Raw genomic sequence first — 26,510 nt, forward strand, 5'->3', positions numbered from 1 at the left:
GTTGTACAAAGGCATACTGAAAGTATGCTTTACATAGGAAAATAAACCTTGGAAGCTTCTTAAAATGCAACACTATCAAGATCAAAGTGAAAACTTGTAAAAGTCAGGAAGAGAGAGAGAGAGAGAGAGAGAGAGAGAGAGAGAGAGAGAGAGAGAGAGAGAGAGAGAGAGAGAGAGAGAGAGAGAGAGAGAGAGAGAGAGTAAACTGTACCTTGAACAGCAAGCAGTAGTTCATCTTGTGACCATTTTGCCTTAACAGGCCCAGCTTGAGGTGGTGGTCGAAATGCTGATATACCATCTTCAGCTAAATTATTTCTTAAGTTGCTAATTTGAGCCTTGTTACTTTGAACCTGAAAGTAAACCAATAAATTTTATATTGGAGTTTTCAACAAATAAAACTAAAACTACTAAAATAATTTCAGTGCTTCCTACCATGCAAATCAGTTGTTCAACTCTGGGAGTTGTGAGTGATGCCTCACTCATTTAGTCTCAGTTTCTTTGAAAGATAATTATGCTTACTTCATAGAAAACAGAAATATATAGGAACTGGTACTTTCTGAAGAAAAATGCTATTATGAAAATTTGTTGTGGTTTCTGTGACTGACTGTGCAATACATGAGTTAATTATGTCTTTACTCCATTATTGGAGGAACAGTATCTCCAACCACTCAACCCCCGGCCCCCCCACAACCACAAGCTAAACAGTATTACAAGCTGAGATTCACAATACTAAATATTATATCAAAAGCATCACCATTATTCATAAGAATGGGAAAACAGAGAAACTTCTTAGAGAACAGATTTAACAAAGAAACTTCTTAGAGAACAGATTTATTACAAAACATGGTAAAGATTAAGAATATCATGTTCATTCCTATATGTACAAGACAGAAATCATGAAATGGGAACAACATGTGTTGTACATGAAGGTTCTCACTATCACGTAATCAAAATGAAAAGCAAACTGCTTGACAAAAGGAGAGTTTAATATGAAGTAAAACTAAAGATTTACACAGTGGGGGAGACTTCAATAACCGTTCACTTAGGGGTTTTTGACATGAAGTGTCCACCTGAGAAAGGGTAGAGAAAGTCAAGAGATGCAGAAGAGCAAAGACTGATGACTAGCATGTTGATACACATCATAAAAAAACACACACAGCCTAAAGAATGCATACCTAGGTGGTACTGTCATAATCACTTCACTATCACTTTTACACTTTCAAATCAGGAGCTGGGGTCACAAGCTTCTCAATATTTGGGCTTTGAGGCAAAGACTTTGCTTGAAGGTGAAACGACATTGGTCGATAGCCTGCTCCACCATTCAAGCGCTCTAACACCAATGCAGGCCTGCTCTTAGCACTGGTGCATGGTCGAGCTGCTGTCCTGTCTGCTACCATGGCTGTGGTTCTGATTCCTGACACCTGTGCAGCCATGGTCTCGGTAGGATTACGTCGTCTGTGTCATGTCTTGTACATTTGTGAGACCCTGGCCCTGGTGTGATTTTCAGGTCAGTCACTGTCATGTTCATTAACATATGTGTTTCTGTCATAGGCATGATCTCTGGTCATGGGTATGTCTGTTAGTGTGGCTCCTATCTTAATGCTTGTGATAGACTTGACCCTGATCATGAATTCTGTCAAGAGCTAAGCTGAAATGAAGCTCCTTGACTTGCCAGTGTGGAAACCAGTTGCTGAAAAAGGTGAAGTCAAGCCATCCTTGATTGTATCTCTTGAGTGGCTTCAAGAGAGAATGTCTACATTACTCTAATGAAAACCTCTAACTGAGTTACTTGTTTATAACTTGGATCCATGGGTCCATCTTGAGATGGTCAGCTCAACTGCCTTGGCACTGGAGGAGATTCACCTTGTCAAGAATGGAAAGAATGAAAGGGTGGAAATGTAGCTACTTCTATCACCTATTGGTGTGCTCGTATATCTATTCCAAGAGCAAAGCAATTAGGTACTGCCTGAGCTGGTTCCAATGCTTCCAAATACTTCCCCTCCAAAAAAGTGGGATCTACTGCATAAGCAGCACCTGGGGAAGCAGAGGCAGCAGTGGACAGCATTGGGGATAACCCTGGTAGCTGGGCTGGAGATCATCTGAAGAGGTAAGCTGCTAAATCACTAATGGAGAAGAAGGTCCTGCTGTAGGCTGCAAGCAAAACATACACTGCAATACTTCTAGCATGTCTCCTAAAACGTCTTCCCTAAAGAATCGGCTCCACTGAGGGAGAAACCACTTTCAGCATGTATAACATGTGAAAGCCATGGAAAAAACCTGCCCCTGATAAACACTACAGTAAAGCCCTGTACTCGTGTTTTAGCGATTCTTGGATTTCTCTATGGAACATATATACACATTATTCGCAGAAAATTCGCCATTTGCGGTATTTTTCACTGAGAATTATTCACTAATTACTGTATTTTCATATCATTTTCATGACTAAATGCACTTTTTGTGATAAAACTATTAAAATACTCATTTATAAGCATTTTTAGGATTTTTTTTTGTGTTTGAACTATCAAAATAGGCAGTTCTAAGTCTTTTTAGAGGGGTTTTAAGTATTTGCGGATTTTAGCTATTCGAGGGGGGGGGTGGTACGCATCCCCTGCGAATACCGGGGGTTTACTGTACACCGCTGAAAAGGGTCTCTGTTGTCTATGCAAAATGTTTTGTTATATCTGGGACTTGGTGAAGTCAAAACCTGTACGCATGACAAAATAAAGTGTGTAACTGCTGCTATGGTCCTGATATTATATATGTTAACCTGTGACATTAACAGAGCTTTTAAAACAAATTCTTACATTAAGATTTCAATCAAATGGTTATTTTATTTTTAAATATATTTTTTAATATCTTTGAGAGAGAGAGATACAGTAGTGCTCTGTGTGTGAGTGCACGTGCACTGAATGTGGTTCTCAGACATCATGAAAAGTACTTTTAAAGCCACAATGCTTCCCATGATGTCTGAGAACTTGCTCTACCTTAATTATATCATGTGTAAAAACATCTAGAAAAAATCTATTATTAGATATAAGAAAGCATTGGCTACTTTTGATATCCTGTGATCTGGGACATATTCAGCACACACACTGTATCTCTATCTCTCTCAAAAACTGTTTTAAAGAGCCACATTAAAAAATAGAATAACCATTTGATTGAAATCTTAATGTAAGATTTTGTGCTCACTGTTAGCTGTTACATTTGTTTAGTACGATGAGATAATGTCCTACATAAAGGTTTACAATATAAATAAGGTGTATTAAATAAGAACATAACCAATACAGGTAACCAATAATTCTTTGTAAGGAAAACAAAACACCATAAAGATCTGAAGGGGCTATACAATACTAAGTTAGCCTTGAGTTGAATGTTAGAGATTACTCTCAGGTATGAAAAAAATTAGCAGGATCTTTACAATAATGTATTGTATAAAATGTAATTAAAAATCCACTCCTTAAAAGATGCAATAAATTTAGTACGGCAAACCAAAGTTTCAAACAGCCTTAGGCTTGACGAAGCTCTCTCCTCACCCTCCCCCAACTCTCAGGTGTCAAAGAATCTCTCTCCCTCTCTCTGCTCTGGGACTTGGCTGCAGGGGAGGGGGGGGGGGGAGGCAAGGAGCCTTGACCACTTCATAGGCCTAAGCTGCTCCCCCTCCCCATTCACTGAAGCCAAGGAAGGTGGGGGGGGGGAAGGATAACAAATGTTGAAACTCAGGTAGGCTGTCATATTGGATTCTCAAACCTTCTCAAAAGATTTCTAACCTTCGTATGTAGCTGTACCTTTTCCATCTGTCTGGAACAGGTTCTACCTCAGACATTGACATGGGAATAGCAGTAGAAGCAAGATATGTCAGCTTACAGAGGGAGCCTTGAGGAAGAGGTAATCAAGGGAGGGGAGGGGAAAGGTGCACCATAGCTTCCTTAGGGGAATGCTGTCATTAATGCGCCTCCTCTTCTCATATAAGGCCCACTGAGGAACTTGCCATCCCTCACAATCAATACACATGTCGTCCCACAAACATCTCCCCAACATGAGCAACAACTGAGCCCAGATCTCCCTCTATTATGGCTGTATATTACTGCAAGACCTACCCTCATCGACAGAACACTTGAATTTGGGCTTATTTGCTCCACAATACCCATAATACTGGACACAAGGGCTCGCAACAGTAGTGAGACAGACACACCTCACACTACAGACAAAGGCTGCCCATGTGGCTTGCACATCACAAACAAAGAAAACACACTAATGACCTTGTGCCCCAAAATCTCACAAATTTCTATTAATTCTTCATTCACTTGGCTGACAGAGATGCACAAGCACAAAAGGGGAACTTTATGCAGCAGAAAACACAAGAATATCTTGCACACAAGGCACTCACAAAGAAATATCTCAGCCATGAAAATGGGAGACAATCACAAGACAACCAATTGCTCAGACAGCTGAGAAGACAGTGGGAGAGGCAGGGTGAATGAGGTCATTTAAGACTGTTGGCCTTGGCGATAGGATTTTGTTTTCAAGTCAAGACATCTGCAACGTGCCTTGTGCTGGGGAACTCCATTTATGAAAGCAAAGGTTTGTATTCCTATCAGAACAAACTCCACTTACGAAAGTGTAGGTTAATATTTCCATCCGAACAATCAAAATTTTAAAATGAATTACATAAGGAATTTTGTATGCAATCTGATAAATTATGAAAGTTGACAAATTCCAGATTTTCAAATGGAAATTCAGTGTCAAGGATACAATTTATGCTGGTAGTACCACATACAACTTGGTAAAAACAAACTCTTCAGCAGTGTTGGAAAAAACTGTGGCCTCTTAATGTTTACTGATGAAGGAGAAGGTAAATTTAAGGGGCTCTTTGGTGAGCAGTAAGATAAAAGCTTCAAGTCTCAAAAGTCTTTCATCAAACTAGAAAATATTACTCATGAATCTAATTTCAATCAAGATACTATTGATACTTTTCTGAAAGAAGATTCTAATTTACCAGGCATCATTACTCAGTAAAGTCAAAAGAAGATGAAATCATCAACAGTCTTGTTTGTAAAAAAAAATACAACAATGATGATGAAGACTATATTAAAGCTGGTTTGAATGTTTTAAGGTATAAAGTAGATGCTCTTTCTGTACTTATTTATTATGGTAATGATCAAATCACTTTTTATGTAACTACACTTGCAATTTTTTGTTCCAAAATAGAGGAGTATGTACAGTAAACAAATGAGCATTTGTACAATGTCTGGTCATATGTTATCAAAAGGTAATCCTATCTCTCTTATGATTTCATTGTCCTCATCAGCTCATCATATTTATCAAGTCTTTGAAGAACTATGTGCTGGCCTGTCAGAAACACTGCCGCCCCAGGTGCAGTTGAGTCGACGTTGGAGGTTAACACAGTTAGATACAGCGAGGTATCTGACGCATGCATTTGTGCTTTCCTGATCATGATCAGGATTTAAGTGCATGGAGACAGCGTGATCTTCGAACACTGAACAGGGGTCGTCACATTTCCAGGAGGAAGTAATTAAGTGAATGCGTATGTGTTGCACTCTCTAATGGTATATTATGGTATATTATCAGAGGAACAGACACTCATGGGGAACTTCATTTTGTGACAGGGTCTGATTTGTTTGTGGTGAAGTGTTTAAGAACCACCACCGTGAAAATACCTTATCAGCAGCCATAGAAAAGTGAGTACCATAACTCATGAACACTTATATCTTTTCCAGACATTATGTGGAAATACCCAGTTGTGCTGCAATGAAATTCCTCGTCTCCATTACGCATTTTCCCATCCTGTTCTCCATTGTACATTTTTCAGTTTTGAATATTGATGTCATGTAACACCATTTCAGGTTTTAATTAACTGTATGTTTCTTTTAACAAGAATTCTGGGTTCGTCTTGAGGACGAATATTTTGGAAGTGGTGTTTATTCTTTTACATACTATATGACACTTATTGTGGTCTAGAATAATTATGACCTTTTTACTTTGTTTGGTGACCAGGGTGTTAGTCACTAGTATTGGTTGGTCTAGAATCATTAATCTGAATGTTTGTCAATCAGAATTTCCTCTAGTGATGAAATTTCCATTAATAGGGGGTGAAATTCACTCCATTTCATGACCGTAGTTTTTGCTGAATTACTTTCATTAAATTTTCAAATAAAGTCTAGTTTTGTACCTCAGTGTTTAATTCCAGTAGGCCTTTGTTTAAGAATGGGTTCAGTGAGAGGTGTCGGCGAGGGAGAAGGAATTTGCTGACCCAGGATGGGCCATCGCTACCAAAGAATCTTAGAAAAGTAAGATGATTGATGCTGTTCTTAAAACAGGTACAGCAATAGAATATGACCCTATTTGATCTGGGGATAGGGTCATTAACATATTAACACTCGTACTTTACCTTGTGAATCATGTAGTACATAAGTTGATGAGCATATAAGTTATGTCTACATAACTTATGTTTATTATATTTTTTTTATTACAAACTTTACAAAAAATTTCTTAAAAAGAAGTTCAGGATTTAACCCTGTCTCTAAAGAAAGCTTAACTACAATTCTAGCTAAGACTACTGTATATACCCTAGAGTATGCAATGTAACTGTGTTAATCATTATCTGGAATGAAGTACTGTAATAGTAAGAAACAATTGAATAAATACATTTCTTTACTATACTCCACATTCAGGCAGCTCTTCTTTGTGCAATTTATGTACTGTACACATAGCATGTTAGAATGAAACATTTAGGGTTGCTAGTAGATTAATGATTCAAGAATCAACATATTTAATCGCTTAGCTTTTCATTTTACTAACACTTTTTCCTTCTGAGTACATTTTTTATATTTAATGTTTATTGTACATTTATTACATTAGCCATTTCTACATTTATGATGCATTTCTAAGACTGGTGTCACAAAAAAATGCACTAGGCTGAGGGTCATTTATCTAGAAAAACCTGTTAACAAGATTGCTTTTGGTCTTAAAAATTCTTTCCACTGTATACATGTTTAATATGGCACAAATGATCTAAAAATGTTAAGAAACCTACACTACATCATGCTTACCCTTTAATTTCTGTACCTAAGGTCTTTCTATAATGCTTTTTCTGTTTTATAATTTAAAGCACAGTATTCTTTTATTGTTACTATTCATTTTCCTGGGATTTTGTTATACAGTAAGCCATGTACCTGCATGTGGGTCAGTGACAGAAAAAGAACTATGAGTGAATGACAGTGCAAAAGCAGTCTAATTTTCTGGACCCTTTAGTTCAGAAACCAGCTGCTAAAGCAGTTGAGAAAAAAGCATCTGATCCTGGATTAATGCTGCCAGTCTGGCACCTTTCTGCCAATTACAATACTGCATTTTCAAATTAGTTAACAGCACTCAGTAGTTTGAGTTTTGTGTTACCAAATGACATGAAAACAGTTTCTAACTTGGCTTCATATAGCCAGCATATATGACAAATTTGAAAGTAATGGTTCTTTAATTTGTTGTGTATTTTTATTCCATTTACTGTGATTATCTAGTGTTTTTTAGTTTTGTGTCATCGTTCACCTTTCAACTCTAGTTCTGAACCTTTATCATTTCAGATGGAAATGTTGAGGGTTCACCCCTAGTGTAAAAGATCCAAGTAAAGTGTGTGAAAAGTAGCTTTGATGTACCAGACTGCTCAAAAGGAGCCAGTGGTTGTGATGGGAGTGTAAATTGTAGAAATTCTCAAGGAAGCTTCATTTGCAGCTGTAAACTTGGATTCCCAGGAGATGGTAAATTTTGCAGTGGTGCTGTAACTGAGTGCTTGAAAGGAACAGAAGTAAGTAATGTAAATGCAAATTACTCTAACACTGAATGAAGCTACAGATGCACTGGCCAGCAAAGAGATGGATTCCAGTGCTTTGCTGACTGCAAAAACACAAAAGGCAGCTTATCTCTGTACATGTCAAGAATGATTGACTGTAAATGGAATTTTGTGTACTGGTGATTTTCACCAGTATTTTGGTGTTTTCTGATATAAAAATACAAAATTATTGAAACTATTTTCTGCTTAGATGCTGTGGCAGACAGTTTATGGTTTCCTGTGATTTTTGGTGTATTTTGGAAAAATAAGTTTTAAAAATTTATTGTACTTTACTGTGTTATTTAATGTAATAAGGAGAACCTAACCTGACCTAACCTAACCTACTCATTATATTGACTGTTATTAATTTAAGAAACACTTTTTAGATTAGGCTTTCTTAGTGTTTCGTTATTTAGGTTAAGGAAGATCTGATTGTACTTGATTGTATTCTCTCTGATGGCATCTAATTTTAAACAAAAGAAAAAGATTTATAGTAATATGTTTTGCTTTATGAGTATGTTACCAGGTTTAAGTTAGCTAACTAGTTAGGTAGGTTTGTACTATCAAAAGATTTGTCTGTCTACCATGCATGAATTTGTAAAACAGAGTAGTTGTACAATGCCTGTGATTTTGTTGAGTTATCCTTTCACACACTGTATATTACAGTCACTACCAAACATACGAACGATTTACGTGTTTCTTGAATTGTTCATAAGTTGGTTTTTAATATGTAGTGCATAAGTTTTGTTGATGTGTACATCATCTATTTTCACTGTATTTTTAAATCATGCAGTATTATGAAGCATTACTTAAGATGTTACAAATGTGAAAATAAAATAAAATCTTTATTCATGCAACTTTCAAAATTTAGTATTTTTTCCATGCATTGAAAGTTATGAACTTGACTAGAATTTCACAGGAGAAACATCTGACACTGGAAGTTCATGAAGTAAACAATGCAAACCGCCACCTATTCACAATAATATACTAAACGTTTCCAATGGGGAGAGAAAATACAAAAATTGATTGTACAAAAATACATGGTAGGTAATCATGAGAATACTTGGGATAATCAGGGAAGGGTTTAAAGGAACAGGTTCTTCTTCCTTGTGTTTGTCTGTTCTTTGCAAAAATTCTTACTAGGCAGAATAGGCACACAGACCAAATTTGAACTTACGGGTGGCAAAGGGGAGTGCTCTGAACACAGTTTTAACTTGTGACCCCTGTCTGTTCATCTGTTTGTAAGTAGGGTGGTGACTGTAATGGTATATTGCTTGTATGCCTCACTGCAGTAGTTTGCCCTTCAAAGAGCTCTGCAAAACCTAAACGGTAATTTGTATCAGAGTATCCATTGAACTTAGTAACAAGGTAATTAACTGGTGGTTAAGGTGGGTGAGAGTGGGAAAATACCCCTCACTTACCTACAAACATTAGCCACTTCTCCTTCAGCTGTAGGGGCCAAGCAGAGCAGATTAGGCAGGTTTAAGTATGTAAAAGGCTCTTTTCTGTATAACTTGGAAAAATACAAATTTCTTTTAAAACTTGTTTATTGTTTTTACAGAAATACAAACCTGCTTGTTAAAAGATAATAGGAGGACTCCCTCTTAATGGAGAAGCCCAGGAGAAACCCATCAACCAAGTAACATTTATAGTGCAGACCTAATAAAAGTCTAAAACATTCAGGTGGGAGCTGGTAATTATCTGTAGAGCTGTGTCTGGTTTAAAACAGTTCAAAAATCAATGGTCCTATTGCAGACAAGAGGAAAAACTTGAGGTTCTGATAGACGAGAACCTGAAAGTCTGTTTCTTAGAACTGTCTAAACATGAAGTCTTTCACTATGATGGAACTACCACACAGCTTGTGCCATTCCATACTCCTTAAAGGTAAGGTTTACAGACCCAAATCCAGTCACAGTCAACCTCTCACTTACAAAAGGCAACTGTGAAATATTTTTGGACAGGCAACTTACGACTTCTAGCACCTTTCTACATCGTCTTTAAACCCAGCTGGCAAGGTTAAAGATCTTGGAGAATCCAAAGGAGAAATAAGATGGACTGATGTCTGAAGGGCAATAGTCTGAAGATTAGGGTGTTAACCCCAGAGACCTAAAGTATTCAGAACCCAAATCCATCTCCATATTATTGCCAATGGTAAGAAAAACAACCCTCTAAATGTGGCAGCTGAGATAACAGGGAAATTACATGGCAACCCCCTTCCCCCAATTTGTTTCCCCTTCCCTCCACCTAGCTGTAGCTAGAGGATGATGGAAGGACTGGGGAGGTTTCCTGTCCCTTCCTGGAAAAAAAAATAAATAAATAAAAAAAAAAAGCTGCGATATTGCTCTGGGTTTAGGATATTAGCTACTTCCCAACCAAAAAGCATGAAGGCCTAGCTGCACTCGAAGGTTTGGCTAGACTACTTTTTTGTCACTAAGGGTTAATAACATATTGTGTGGTGAAATACAAACTCTCAGGACTCCTGCTTCTCTTTCCTCTGCTGACTCTGTTACCTCTGAAAGGGTTACTGTGGAGCCTAAAACCCATTCAATGAGGTAATAACTTCCGTTAAAAGGTGTTGGATATGTAAATTTCATTAGAAAAAACCAATAACAATTTATGAGAACAGTTGGCTCAACTATGTAATTGCATAAGCACTTATCTGCTGATCTTTTCTGAGCCTGTAAAATACACAAGGTATGATACCTGCTATACTCTCTCTTGAGCCAGTAAAATATACAAGGTATGATACCTGCTATACTCTCTCTCAAAAAACATTTCAATACAAGCTCTGTCAAGTAACTATAATGTCAACTACAATGTCTGAACAGAAACAAACCATTTGGAAAAAATGTAAAACTGGAAATATTCACTGAAATCTTTATATAGATGTATGTGCCTACATTTAGTTTAATATGGTAAAAAAGCACCATGTAATGCATATAATCATAATCAAGAAATATTAGATGCAAAGATACACAGTACAGCATTATAATTAGAAATGCATAATGCAGCAAACATGGCTATACTTCATCTGCTGAGTTAATGCAGTAGTAGTAATGCTTTACTACTAAGCAATAATTGAGTAACTAATGGTAATTCATTTTTATGGGCCACTGGTTGGTAAAGCATTTTTGCTAATCCAGCATCCAGTTGGTCCAACTGATCCTAGGCTACTGGAATTGTATTGTATATGTAACCATTACAAAAGAAAGCATAAAATACAATTATAAAACTCACAATAATCTATTACTTATAAGGGTACACAAAATTCTGTGACAGGTAACACTATAGTACTCAGCAGGTCTCTAGCTCCATATTTCCTTGAAGCTCATCCCTTCCTCATTCATACATTTGTCAATAACTATGTTTTCAAGGAAGCTAATCATCATGATTAGGACTGACTATACATGACAGCATATTTGTTATGACATATCTAAAATGCATTCTATGAAACAATTAGAAAAATTCTCACCTGTCGTTTTAAAGCAATGACTTCATTCTCCATGTGTCTTAAAAGCTGCATTCCTGGTGTGAGAGTGCCAGGAGGACCAGGAGGTCCAGGAGATATCATAGCCATCAGATCCTTTGAAACAAAAATAAATATATGTTAAAATACATAAATTCCAGCAACAAACTTTCACGGCTAATGTAAGGCAATACATAAAAGATGAAGTCCATCTCTGAATTATTTTGAAAGTATTGCTCATCTCCAAGTTTCTAAAAAATTTATCTTTCATACTGAGGTTCAGGTGAACAGGATATGCCATTTTCTTTGATATCCATTGTAAAGAAAAACTGCATGCAAAAATGAAACACTATATCTAAACAGCTATGCTTCAAAACACAGGCAAAATAGAGCAATTATATATATAAGTGCCTGACTCTACACCTTGATAACATAAAAGACAATTACACCTATTGTAATTATAGTGTATGTTATAGAACATAACTTGCTGTTTTGACTCTAATATACAAGTTTACTTGTATTTCTCATCCATACAAAAGTTTCTGAGAGATGAAACTGTCCATCATCATGAGTGGAAGGGAATTCTTACTGGAGAGAAGCAGCACTGTTCATGCCAAAAAAAAAAACCTACGAAGAACACTAGGGAACAGGGAAAGCATAAACTCTAGACTAAAAGTACATCTGGATGAAATGGGTGAATCTTAATCTTTATGCAGAGCACCACTGGACAAATGAAGATGGTACAGTAGGACCTAAGCAAAAATCTGGACAAGGAGCAAGGTTTATAATCACACATCTGAAACCCATTTCAAGACACTGACTTTTACATTATTAAGAGATATAACATATTTGAAAGCAAAATTTGGGTTATTCATTAAGCTCACATTCGGATCACCTAATAATTATATGAAATACAACAATGCTATCTGGACATGCCACAGTCAACCAATCATCATAAAGCTACCAGCTACTAAGAGCATTTTCACCAGATTAAAAAGGAAGAGTAGAGCAACTTTAACGGAGAGTAATTCTACACCTTGAGGCTCTGACTACATGACCAACTTAGGTACAGTACTGAACAATATACTAGTCTTACATGTTGTCACACTGATTATACATTCCAATATCACATAACTGATTTGTCATTTCTATGACTAATAAAAAATTCTTAAATACTTGATCTAGGTCACTTCCCTCCCCATCCCTCTGACTGGAAGAATGTATTAACAAGAGCAAGGCTAAAAACAAATCAAAGTAAGGTACATATTGAAAATTCTCCTAGCCTAACCCGTCCAAAAATGTTTAATTATGCAATCCACCCACCCGTTCACATTGTTCTTCTTTTACTCTACAATCCAGCTTATGACAACAAAAACCACAAAACAGACTTACATACTGAAATTACCGACCTAACCATTAGAGAGCTCTCTCTACCTTGCTACAATCTGTTCAACTCTGCCGCCCGCGTTTGTTTACATTTTGCTCCCTCCTGCCATTCTTGTCCTATGACGTCACAAGAAGATACTTTTTAAACATAAACATAAAGAATGCTTTGGTATAAAAACATCTTATAAAATTAAACATGTGCTTTTTATACATTTTGTAACACCCATACCATTTCACTACTGCAGAAAATAAAAATAAAACAATGACAATTAACTTATAAAACTAACATATAATCACATATCCCATGCCAGCAACATCTCTCAAACCTTCAAATACAAAATCCTCACCCTAGTATTTTCTCAGTAAGTCAGCCCTTTAGTACCAAATATGTACATAAACAAATTCAGTTAACATATGCCATGCCACTCACCTCATGATTAATGTGCATGCCTCGTGGGGGACGTCTTTTATGCTTAATTAATTGCTTGTCTCTCTTCATGGGTCCCACAGTGGGTCGTAAACTTCCAGTTTTCCTTTTTAAGGAAACAAATAAATTGCATAACCTATCACAAATACTGAGTTTTTGTCATACCAGACTAGTTTTTTCATACAAACCCATCAATCATATGTGCACAAATTTGTAATCTCAAATACACTCAAACTCCTCAGATTTTTGTTAATCATCTCCCTCTTTCCTATAATCTGGAAATGAGACTAAATGATTTATGAGGCTGGGAGGAGGAAACTCATTATATGACTACAGTGATCCTTCAATTATCTGGATCACCATTATACAAAACTCGACATTATCCCACACACCTGGGCCAGGGACCAAAGCCCCAAAGATATATGATGTATAAAAATGTCAAAAAAATTTGAAAAACCACTCTCCGATGTTGCCAATGCTACGCAGCCTCAGGAAAATGTTGGCAACACTGCTTACACTCAAACAGACTGAGAAAGGATTCTGTGGGGTGCCCTTGAGAAGTTTCCAAGGTGGGGGGTTGGATGACTGGGCACCATGGGAGAGGAGGGCCAGTAAGGCTGTGTAGAGGAACTCACTCAGAGAAGGGGTTGTTTTGGAGGGTGGGTGGAGCTGGGGTGTAGTTTCCTTCACTGGCAGGGGGTGGGAACGCAGTGTTGAATGGGTGAAGAGGGCTAGGTATGTTTGATTTCATAGAGCTTGTTTTGCGTTGTTACACTTATGATTTTTTATTTATATTTCATGTTATTCTCATTTATATTTTTACTGCATTTTCTCATTTTCTATTTTTACAACCCAAAAGATATACACAATCCGGTGTATTGGGTGAGAGAGAGAGAGAGAGAGAGAGAGAGAGAGAGAGAGAGAGAGAGAGAGAGAGAGAGAGAGAGAGAGAGAGATATGAAATGTCAAAAGTGATAAAATATTCTCTTGTGTACTATTATGAGATGTGTGATAATCATACTTAGAGTCAAATAAACTTGTTACGAAATACTATACAGTAAATCCAGCAAAGCAAAAAAGTAAAATGGAAAACGTGATCCTCTGCTAAGAAACACACATGCAAACGCATACACTATGTTGAGACAATAACGTCAAAATTGATGAAATGCCACATGTAGATGTAAACACACACAATCAAATTAGTAAAGCTTCCATGATATTATAAGGTAAAATGAAATATCATTAATTCCAATAAAACAGAAAATCATCAACTACTTTTAAGTAGTGTTCTTAAAATGACTTTGCTTTGGACAGTTGTCACTCAGAAATGCCATACGTACAGTAAACCCCCTGTATTCGCGGTCTAATGATTCGCGGACTCACCTATCTGCGGATTTCTCTATGGAACATACATATGCATTATTCGCTGAAAATTCACCCATTCACGGTATTGTTCACTAAGAAATATTCACTAATTACTGTATTTTCATCTCATTTTCATGACTAAATGCACTTTTTGTCATAAAACTATTAAAATACTCAGGTACCCAGGTAGTGCTCGAGTTACAATAATTCGCCTTAGGATAATTTGATTTTGCACAGGGGCAAGCAATTAATACTGATACGACAATATTTATAAAATATTTTAAAATTTCGCATGGGCACAGGCAGCAGCATACAATCAGGCAGCGAGAAAGACCAAATTACAATACACCAACTTCTTTTCCTCAATCTCTTTATTCCATCTTCTAGTTAATAAAGTAAAAGAGAATGATAAAAGTATTGTTAGTAACATTATACTCTTCCAAAAATGCACATAGCCATAAACAACTGAACAAGAAACTGTTATTTTACTTATCACCGAATTGGATAACAACAGCCATTTTGCTTGTATTTCAACCATTGTATGGTAGTAATCAATTACTGTATTTATAGTACAAATGACGTTAAGTACAATAGGACTGATATACTTTTACATTATACCCTTATTCGCTATGGATAAAAGATTGGCAAGGAAATACAGTATACTGCTAAATTTAAGCTGCAAGTCGTAGCTGCAACTGCTAATGACTATAAATTGTCATGCATCGGAAACATGGATGAAACTCGACCGTAATTGAAATTGGAGAGAAGGTATTTTAATCAAAACTATGGGCATGAAAGAACACATTCTGCTATTTTTACGCCAATAAATGATAAATACGTACAGCTCGTATTATGATGAAATCAAGTAAAAACAGTGAACAGAATCTTGATTTTTTTACACAAAACAAATGGCCCAAATGGCTTACGTCATATATTAAAAAAAAAATAGCTAAATTAATTTCACGAGACGTATTTAAGTTATATTTCGACTTAAAAACACTTTGTATAATGAAAAATAACCCTTCCCCATATAAATAAAGTATCTAGCGATTCATTTACGCTAACTAGAAGCAAGAAAAGCGCTCTGAACCGAGTTAAATATGGCGAAATAAACTTACCATGTAGTCGATTTCCAAACCAAAACCTTGATCACTATGATCGCAATTTATAATACAAAAGCAATATAAGAATATATACAATATTATTGGATACAGTGAATTAAGACATAACATTTTAAAAGATCTATGGATAAGATGCATATTCGTTATGTTGATGTTTGTATAATACGATATGTGAATATAGAGTACAGTATAATGTAGGCTAGGCTACCGTATATGTATACGATATACCATAGTGTACACTAAGCTAATTCTTGTTTGTTATTCAATTTCTGTGTGTATTGAATTATCATAAGTCACTGCATGAACCTCCAGAATTAGCTGATATTAATAATTACTATACCGTGTATGTAAAGAGTATACTTTATAGTGTAGGCTAGGCTACCATACATGTATAAATGGTACTGAATACCCTAGTGTAGGCTAGGTTATTCAAGATAAGTTTTTTCCAACAAACGATGGGTTTTAGGAACCTAACCCCATTGTAAGTAGATAATACCTGTATAAGCATTTTTAGTTTTTTTGTCTGTTTGAACTATCAAAATAGGCAGTTCTAAGTGTTTTTAGAAGGGTTCTAAGTATTTGTGGATTTTAGCTATTCATGTGGGGGGTACACATCCCCCGCGAATACGGGGGTTTTACTGTACTTAAGACGTAAACACGGTGTGTTACACAGTTTCCATGAGTCTCTTTACTTACTGAACAAATTTTTCATTTTCAGTAGAATGCTCTAGGTTAGGCTTTCAAACAAGATTACCCAATAGATTACGTAACAATTCATAACCATACTTATAATTAACAACCACTTACCAAAAAACTGGTATAAAAAAACATCACGTCTGACATACACAAACGAATCGGGAAACAGTAATACATTTGTTTCTTTCGGCAACCAAAAAATGATTATCCTAATTCTTTCAGTAGTAGGCTCAATCAACTGATTCTGAGAACGTAAACACTAGTCACTGCAAATGGCGGACAACTGGTTTTTATACATATTACGATGATGATATAAAATGATAAAAATACAGTATGTATGGATTCACTAAGTAAAATATCAGTTTCATTACTATTACTTTTATCTTAAATATAGCTGCAATAGCCTACAGTATGTGATTTATGCAAATGGATACTGTGTGTAACACTTAGCCTAGATCAATAGTTCTACATAAACATTTTGTATCTTGTGTATGGTAATACAATATGGTAACAACTGACAAGAAAGATGATGTATAAAAATACATTTATGTTCATAAAACCATGGTAAGCTGTGGGTCAACACAGACAGGCTACCTTCCTACTGAACTGTCATTTACGAGAGAAAAAGAAGGGGTTATATTTATTTCAAAGTGTATTTATGAAGTATATTTTGTTTTACAAATATGGGGAAAAAGGTGGATAATTGCCTTTTGCATAAAGCTTTCAGTTTAAAGAGTGATGGTTGCTCTTTATAACCATATTGAGTGTTTACAGCTGAATTTCTAAAAAACAGGTTGTGACATAACAAAAACTTATTTTTTGGTAGCCACTGTGAGTCCTCAAAGCAGTTACTCTCATGGTCCTTAGAGGGGCTCCATAAGAAAGACCAGCCAATTCCAAAGAAGTCTCTTGTAGTTGTCTAGTGCACGTTGACACTGACAGAGTATAGGACTCAAGACAAGAGGGCTCTTTCTCTTGTCTACTGTGGTTGCCTAAGTAGATGTGGCAGCAGCACGCTGTGTGCAGATCATTGCGTCAACCATGCACCACTTGCCAGGCCTATTCTCATTACTGTATTCTCTTTTAGGTCTACGCAGGATAAGTATTCATCCAAAACTCATGCCTTTTTGTCAGGGAAAATGGGTGGGTTTGAGGACTCATAGTGGCTACCAAAAATAGGTTTTTCCTATGACAAATCCTGTTTCTTGATAGCGCAGCTGGTGTTCATCCTCAAAGGAGCTTACCAAAGAAATTGACAGGTGACGAAATGGCTAGGCTCCTAAAATTCAATCCCAACAACCCAGATAAAATTTTTGGTCCAAGGTTAAGCCACAAGTCATAAACCACATTCTTTATATAGACTTGCCTAAATATGCTGGGTTGGTCGCTATATTGTTGCACCTTTCCCAGCAAATATCTTAGCATACCCACCACATCAAGAAGACCCCTGGTTTTCTGCCGTAGAGCCTATGGGTTCAGAACTTATTATACCATCCACTGATACACAGTTTAGTTGAATTTGTTCGAGCTCATGGCAATAATGTTTTAGGAATACTGTTCCTGATGACCACCCTGTACACTTGAGGACTACTTTTGAAAGAAACATTTACGAAGAAAACTAATGAAGTACTTACCTTCAAAATGTCATACAACTTAGATAAAGGAGTGGTTTGTTGTGCTAGGGTGTAGGAAAATCGGACCTTCTGGGATGTTTGCCATGACCTCTAGGTAAACCTTAAGTGCTTGAACCAGGAGTAAGTTCTATTTGACAAACTGAGTTCCCTTATCAGAACAGGAGATTTTCTCTTTAAAGGGCTCTCACTCCTGGCCAGGAATGATGGACCAGGAGACAGTAAAAAATGACAGCTAGCTGTATGAGTAATGTAGTGTTGTCCCTGTCTACGAGAGCCCCAGTTCACTAATGCCAGCTCTTGATGCAAAAGCAGTCAAGATTTTGCCTTTTGCAACATATATGTTATAGTTATACTGGGGCCAATGAATTGAGGGGTTGACAGAAGCCTAAGCACCTTATTCAGGGACCCGGGAATGGGAAGCCTTGCAGGAGCAGGTCATTGAATTGTAAAAGACTGGCAAGGGTTCTGACAATGCTGCCTTGTATGCCAAGGTTGTTTATAACAGCAAGGCACTTGTTTCCAAAAAGATATACAGTATAAGAAAATGTAGAAGTATTTCAACAGAGTTCTCAACTGGGCTCTTAGCATGGATATAATCTAACCATACTTTCCACATGGACCATTATTGCACTAGGTACCTAGCAATGTTGGGTGGGTAATTTTCACGGTAGACAAGATTTTAAAATCCACACATAAAGGTCTCGGCTCAACCACGAGGACACATAGATGACTTTCCTCCCGACTGTCTGGGATAGAAGAGTGGATGATAATGGAATTGAGTTCTTCGCCCGTTGTTGAAGCAATAGGAACTAATGCTTATATGACTAAATTGAGGCTATTAAGTAAGCAGTTCTGTTGAAAGTTAGAAGTTTGTTCAAAAAACCTTCGAAATCTGGGACAATGGAGGAAAAAGGTATATCGTCCTCCATTTGTTCCAGTCTTGTAGGAATGCATCTCTTACTATTGCTTGATTGTCCAGGTTCGGAGACACATACATGAAAGCTGATGGTTCTTACATGTGGAAAACAGGTCCATTTCTGGATATGGAAGTATGTTGGCAATTAATTGAAAGGAGTGATTGTCTAACATTCACTCAATTGAGGCTGTTGTATCCCCTGATAGAGGGTCTGCTATTACATTGAAAGACCTTGTGAGGTGAACTGCAGACAAATGCCACTTCTTTGCTTGCACCAACGGAAGGATAGATAACAATACTGCATTGGGAGGAGATGAAAGCGAGCCCAACCTCTTGATACAGGAGATTGCAATCCTGTTATCTAGGATGAACAAAATGTGTCCCTTTTTGGAGGTTTCAGTTTTCTAAGAGACAGGAAGACAGCCATTAGCTCCAGAAAGTTCATATGACACTTCCTCAGAGCAGGTGACCACCTCCCTGCTACCTGACAATCCTCCCAATGGCCTCCCCAACCTGTCAAGGGGGCATCTGTGTGTATTGTCACTTGTACAGATGGAGGAGTCAGGGCGACCTATTTTGGCAGAAACCCCTTCCAGGTCCACTGCTAGAGCATTTCCCCAACTTTTTGACACTTGATGAAGTCAATCGCGAATCTTTTTTCTTGCATACGACAGTCAGAATTTCTTTACAATTTTTAGCTGCAACCTGAGGATTGGGTCTACCACAAATGCAAACTGTAACAGGCCCATTATACACTCCAACTGACGTCTAGAAATGCTGGGCTGTGCAAGGAACCTTTTTAGTTTCTTCCTTATTCTGTTTTGAGAAAAAGAAATAAATGGTTGACATAAAAATAGAGTTGGAAGAGAATTTCTGTCTCTCTCCCCTTCTGACCAATCTATTTTTAGAAGTCTTCTCAATCTCTTTTTAGTAGCCTCTTCATTCTATGTCTCTTTCTCTTTGTTCTGAAATGCTTTTTCCTGAACAAACAGTGTTTTTTATTTTGACTAATACAACTCTTATTTATTATGTCTCTAAGTTTTAGAACGTATTTGCCACACTAGCGCATTTACACTTTCTAGATGATACAGGTAAAATTAGATCAATTTAAACTATCTACTGCACAGGTAGACGTACAGAGAAATAATAAGTTGTAAAATTGTGTGAGCACTAGCTATGAACGAGAGAGAGAGAGAGAGAGAGAGAGAGAGAGAGAGAGAGAGAGAGAGAGAGAGAGAGAGAGAGAGAGAGAGAGAGAGAGTGTTATTCTAACGTTAGATATCAAAAGATGGAAATTCAGTATTTAACTTTTAAATGGACTTGAAGTTACTGCAATTTCATTTAAAATTTAACTTAATACATTATCCTTAAAAAAGAAATAAATGGTTAACATTAGAATATATAAGTGTGTGAGGATTAGTATACTATTTCCCTCTCCCCCCCATTCCACCGATCTATTTTTAGAAGTCTTCTCAACCTTGTTTTTAAAAACTTCTTTACTCTGTCTCTTTCTCTTTGTTCTGAAATGCTCTGTCTCTATGTTTTAGAACGGTACATTTACAGTTTGTAAACGGTACGGTAAAATTAGATCAATTTAAAATTATCTACTGTGCACTTAAAGACTTACAGAGAACGTAGGTTGCGCTAACTACGAACAAGAGAGAGAGAAAGAGATAACAGCTGTCCTTACTTAAGAGTGAAATTCTTTATGAATTATTATGGAGAGAGAGAGAGAGAGAGAGAGAGAGAGAGAGAGAGAGAGAGAGAGAGAGAGAGAGAGAGAGGTGGTTTGCCACTTTTAATTTATAAAAATTTTTTTAGGGAGGATTTGAATACTCTGATGCAAATTCTGAGTCCTTCGTTATGAATTAAATTTAGGTTTTTTAATGCTTCAGCAAGACGCCAGAAATTGAAAAGTACAAGACAAGGTGTAGAAATTACAATTTAATCCCTTCATAAAAATAAAAGTGAAATAAGATAAAAAAAAACTGAATTGGCTGATATGTGAGAAAATGGTTAAAATTATGTTAAAGACTAAAAATCCCAGAGAAAGAAAATAACCACAGAGAATTCTAGACTGATATGTTAAAAGAGCTGAACTCACTAAAAGTGAGGGATGTTATTTAATGGGTACCTGAAGGTACATGACATGCATGCACTGTGAGAGTCCTTTTCTTCTGTCCTTTTGATAAAATGCCTACTCCAAGAACGTTTGAGACAATGAATGTGGGCACACATATGACTGATGCAATTGTGATGAAGTAAATTGATTACATTACAACTGTCAATATACCTAACATAAAAAATGATTAACACCATTAATAAACAGCAGCCCTTACGAATGCTTTGTGCAAAATGTAAAGTACATATACAGTATATATTAAAAGGTCCAGTGGGCTTTATATTTTACTAAAATTGTAACCATATTAACTGATAAGAAATTATTTTACAAACTTTTGAAGTGGTGCAATCACAATATTTTGAATTCTTGGTCAGGAAGGAAAAGTTCATCTTTATCATTACCAATTAACATAGGAAGGTCATTATAAAAAGCTCAATTATCACTTACTTCCAATGGTTATAACAAGTTGAACATTGCATTCCCTTGGGAGATTCGTTAAGAATAGATGCTGGGATGGTACAATTCGAGCAGTTTTTTGTCTCCTCTCCTCCACGACCTTCTTCATCTTCTTCTGAGCGATCACCATTACTATCAGCCATAACTCCATCAGTGGCTTGCTATAATAAACCGACATAAAAATTATTGCTTGCAGAGATCTTATAAATATACCAAATTAAAATGAAATTTGTATTTTTCCTAATAAACAAACCTACACTTACATATACAGAGTAATCCACACTTACCTACCTTTGGCTGTTATTGAAAAACAAAACCCTAATGCTATACCTGGATCACGTGGCGTGACCTGGATCGACTTACCACCATGTAAGTCAGCCCATACACAACTAAACTCATCCTCCTAGAATGAGAGATCGAAACTACCTGGAGCAGTGCAAACAGGGTAACTTTACCTATATGAAAGTGCAGGTTCATATGTTAGGAAAAATACAAATTTCTTTTTAATTTGGCATTTGTTCCAACACCTATATGAACCTACGCTTTCATATATGGAGCCTCAGCTGAAGGCAGGGGGACAATCACTCAGGTAAACACATTCTGGTGATGTCTTCCCTTCCAGACAGAGCTACCATTGGGCTCTATGTTGTTATATGACCAGCTGTGCTGCCAGTATCAGGCCCAAGGTGAAGGTATATAAGGACTTGTGAGTTATACCATTGAGGTAGAAGGAGGTGAATGTCGTCTACCTCTTCCAGGCCCCAGCCCGCAGGACCTGACTGACCAAGTGGTTTTTCCTAAACATCATCAACTGTCCTATCCCTCTGATGTCATGAACCCTGACTCTGGTTAGACCTGGATCTTCACTACGGTCCAAGCGGTATGACCTCATAATCACCTCTCTCAGCCAGGAGATGATGTTCCTTGAAATTTCTCGCTTCTTCCAACCCGTACTTAAGAAAAGTCTCCGAAGGGCTGGTCTGTGGGGGGCTGCATGTTTAAGGTAGGCTCTCAGGGTGTTGACTAGGCATAGCAAAATTTCCTCTTTTTCGCTCCCTATGAAGTCTTCTAATGAGGGGACGGAAAAACCATCAAACCTTGGGTTATGTGTGGAGGGGTTCTGCGTCTTCACCATGAACTCTGGAAGCTGATCGATGTCCATCCATGGGTGTAGGTAACTTTTTATGAAAGGGCATGAAGTTCCCCCACCCTCTTTGTTGATGGCAATGCCAACATGAAAACTGCTGGAAAACTGTTTTAAGGGTCAAGTCCCAGTCTCATGCCCTTCTGAGTGGTTCTGAGGGCAGTTTCTTCAAGGAAGCCAGGACCTTGGTGACGCTCCATTCTGGGGGTTTCAATTATGAGGGGAGCAACTCTTTTTGAAGTTTCTCGTCATATCTGACATCTCCCAAGACGCTGAAAGGTGTATGCCCCTAGGTTTGAATACCGGGCGAGGGCAGCCCTATAATCTTCAATTACAGACAAGGAAAGGTGCTCCTCTTGATGCAAGAGAAGGAATTCCACCACATCTTTCCAAGACATTTTGAGGGGATGGAGATCCCTCCCACTGCACCAATGAAGGAATGCCTGGTAAAGACCAAGGGAGGGCCCGAGAGGGCTGACAATAACTGCAGCAACTTCTCCAGAAAAATCTTTCTTTCTAAGGAGTTGCTGGATAGCTTTCACCTGTGAAGCTGTAGGAAGGCCACTGCCTGATGAAACAGCTTTTGTGTTCTTGCTTCAGCAGGGTGGGAGTGTGGGAGAGTTGCCTTGGTGTGTCCACCAGCAGGTGGAGGAGGTCTGCGTACCATCCGTTTGGGGCCCACTCTGGAGCTATGAGTGTCATTCTCAGACCTTGAGACACGAACAACTAGTTAATGACCTTCCGAAGTTGGCTGAATGAGGGGAAGGAGTACAAGACCAGGCTATGCCATGGATGCTGGAAGGCATCCTGCAGGATGGCTCTTTGGTTGGGGACCAGCAGACAATATGGGGGAAACTTGTAGTTCATCATTGTTGCAAATAGGTCACTACTTGAGCAACCTGTCCTCTACACCCTGTTCTAACGACCATTCCGTCCCCACTAACTTATCTGTCCTGCTTAGTTGGTCCGCCATATGTTCTTCTTGGGGATGTGCCTGGCTGTCAGCATCACTCTTATGGTCTCTGACCACTCGTGCATTTTCACCGCTCGGTAGTTCAGGTCATGGGACATTGTGCCTCCTTGCTTGGTTATCTATGCGACCACTGAGGTGTTGTTACTTATGACGACCATGATCTTCATTGGAGGAGATCTTGGTAGTGCTGGAGTGCCAGCCAGACTGTTCATATATGTGTTGGAACAATATTATCATTATAATTATTATTACTATTGTCATTATTCAAGTCTCTGATGAACAGAGATGCACAGGTCTTATACTGTGCTTGTAACATTCTGCTCTGTAGCCTTATAGAATAGTGTATTCTTACATAGGCATACACTGACCCAGTAATTTCTTTCCACTTTACCCTGGCTGTTAGAAGTATTTTTCACACTACTGTACTATAATTCCTGTTTCTGACCTCACAACTAAGGCAACATTCAGTTTTTTCTGAAAATAAAACTTATTGTACATTTCATTTGCTATGGAATGTTCCACAGACAAATCTTCTCTAAAGGTAAGCAGTGTACATGCATAGTGGGGTTGATAAGTATCAGCTCACAACCATGTGTCAATGAAAGTTGTACTGGGAGAAGGGTTATGAAATACAAGTTATGATTTTATTTTAAAAATACCAATTTTCACACCAAAATGGATTATTTCTACACTTACTTGACATTCAAACAATTACAGGATTCCAAGCCTTAGCTATTTGGCAGTTAAGAAAAATAAGAGAAATAAAGGGTTGTACAGTGCTGGACTGTCTCAACTTCTGTTTACCCTCCCTCCAAAAGGTAATGATAGAATGATTCCATTCTCCTTCCCTCAGTTTTTGCCCACTGGCTTGTGGTTTAATATGAAAATTGGCATTATTTCTATGAATTTTACCTAACATTTATATAGATGGGATAGTGCAGCACTCATCAAAGGAGTGCTGCAAGATTGGTTTAAAAATTAAACCAAACAAGCAACTCTTAACTGATGTAAGAAATCATTCTTGTAGTTAATTGCCTCCACTCAAGGATTGACTAGGATAACTGACCTTGTTAAATGAATGCTGATGGATATTTTAATAAAGTATGTCCCTAGAAAGGTCATCAAATTCAGGACAAATGACCAGCCATGGTTTGACAATACATGCAGATGAGCTTACCATGACAAACAGATAAAATCGTTCAAATGAAAATTACACTATTTTTGTTGAGTTCTCTCTATACTGCGAATAGAACTTACCATGCAGCTGAAAGAAATTAAAATATTCCTTGAAGAGGAAGCTTGAAGGAATTACTCAGCCTCGTCTGTGGTGGACCAAATTGGCATAATTTATCTTTGGGTCAGGCTCGCCTTCCATTCCCACCACTACTAACAAATGATGGTAGATTAGTTACTGGCACCAGGGAAAAGGACGAACTGCTTCACTGAGCTTTTGAAGCTAAGCAATCAGCTAAGGATGTTCCTCTCCCTGATACCTGTCATCCTGAACCTATTCTTACAAAATTTGCATTTTGCTCTAGGGATGTTAAGAAAATTCTAGATAATCTTGATAGCTGGGGTGGAGAAGATCCTGATGGTTTCTTCCCTTTGTTTTTTAAGTTTCTAGTGTGTTGTCTCCCAAGATTAGTAAATTCTATAGAATTTTATGTCGACGTAATATCTTTGTAAATGAGCACAAGCTTAGTAATACAATGCCTGTTCCAAAGAGTGGCATATCTGCAGACTGCAGTAACGACAGGCTTATCTCTATTCTCCCTGTGCTCTCCAATGTTCCTGAAAAACTTATTTTTAAGCCACTATATAAATATGTGGAATCTAAAGGATTGTTAGCTGATAGTCAATATGCATATAGAAAGCAGTTAGGTACCTGCGATACTCTTTTAGACTTGACATGCCATTTGCAAGAGAACTTTGATAAGGCTTTTGAGTGCAGAGAAATTCCAATAGATTTTAGTGCTGCTTTCGATTTAGTAAATCATACGGCACTTATTTATAAACTTCAGAACCTTGGAGTGGGTGGATTTGTTTTAGGATTACTTCAATATTTCCTTATGGGTAGGCAGCAGCGAGTTGCTGTTGATGGAATTTTTGATGAACCAAGACCTATCGTGTCTGGAGTTCCACAGGGTAGTGTTGTTGGTCCACTATTATTTTTGGTGTAGACTATACAAGTGATATGGTTGTTGGCCTGGAAAACAAGATTGTTCAGTATGCCGATGATGCAATACTTGTGGGCATAGTAAAGTCTCCATTTATTAGAAATGAAGCTGCCCTCAGTCTCAATTGGGGCATGGACAGGATCAGTCGATAGTGTAGTCAGTGGGGTATGCGCCTCAACTCCAGTAAAATGAAAACACTACTGATTAGCAGATCTTGTACAGATTTTCCACCCAACCCTCCCCTTCAGCTGGATGGGACTGTGCTGAATGAGTCTAAGCTTTAACTAATCTACGTGTAACTTTTGACACTCATCTTTCTTTTGAGAAATATCTAATGAAAGTTTTAGCATATGCCACATGAAAGTTAGGCATTGTTAGTAAGGCCTCATATATTTATAATAGTAATAAAATTAATGCAACCTGTTTTAGGTCATTTGTGCTTCCTTTACTAGAATTCTGTTCTCTGGTGTGGATGTCTGCTTCTGCCAGAGATTTATCTCTTAGATAAGAGTTGTTTGTGGTGGTAGGTTTCTGTTTCCTAACATTAACAGTTATGACTTGGACCATCGACAGATGGTCTCTTATTTGTCCCTTTTCATGAGTTGTATTTTAACAGAGATCTTTCATATTCACACCTGATCCCTGATCCAAAAGTTCAAGTGAAGACAGCAATGCATTACTACCGTAATGCCATTCTCCTTGAATTTTAATACATTTTCATCTTTATTAATTTTTTTTTAATAAGCGATATCTCTTTACTCTGTACTTCCCTTTACCTTTTCTTACT

At 37.5% G+C, this 26,510-nt stretch overlaps 1 protein-coding gene across 2 annotated transcripts in view; it reads right to left on the reverse strand.

Moving 5' to 3' along the window:
- The window catches only part of LOC136840585 (REST corepressor 2-like), an 87,306-nt gene that overhangs the window by 29,520 nt on the left and 31,276 nt on the right, over positions 1–26,510 (reverse strand). For both annotated transcript variants that reach the window (XM_067107236.1, XM_067107235.1), the window contains exons 6-9: positions 21,421–21,590; positions 13,123–13,225; positions 11,313–11,423; positions 212–350 (exon numbers count right to left, since the gene is read on the reverse strand). In XM_067107236.1, the coding sequence (XP_066963337.1) occupies positions 212–350; positions 11,313–11,423; positions 13,123–13,225; positions 21,421–21,590 (523 nt within the window). The remainder of the gene's footprint in view (positions 1–211; positions 351–11,312; positions 11,424–13,122; positions 13,226–21,420; positions 21,591–26,510) is intronic.

The sequence above is a fragment of the Macrobrachium rosenbergii genome, chromosome 8 (genome assembly GCF_040412425.1).
Source record: "Macrobrachium rosenbergii isolate ZJJX-2024 chromosome 8, ASM4041242v1, whole genome shotgun sequence".
Taxonomy (NCBI): Eukaryota; Metazoa; Arthropoda; class Malacostraca; order Decapoda; family Palaemonidae; genus Macrobrachium; species Macrobrachium rosenbergii.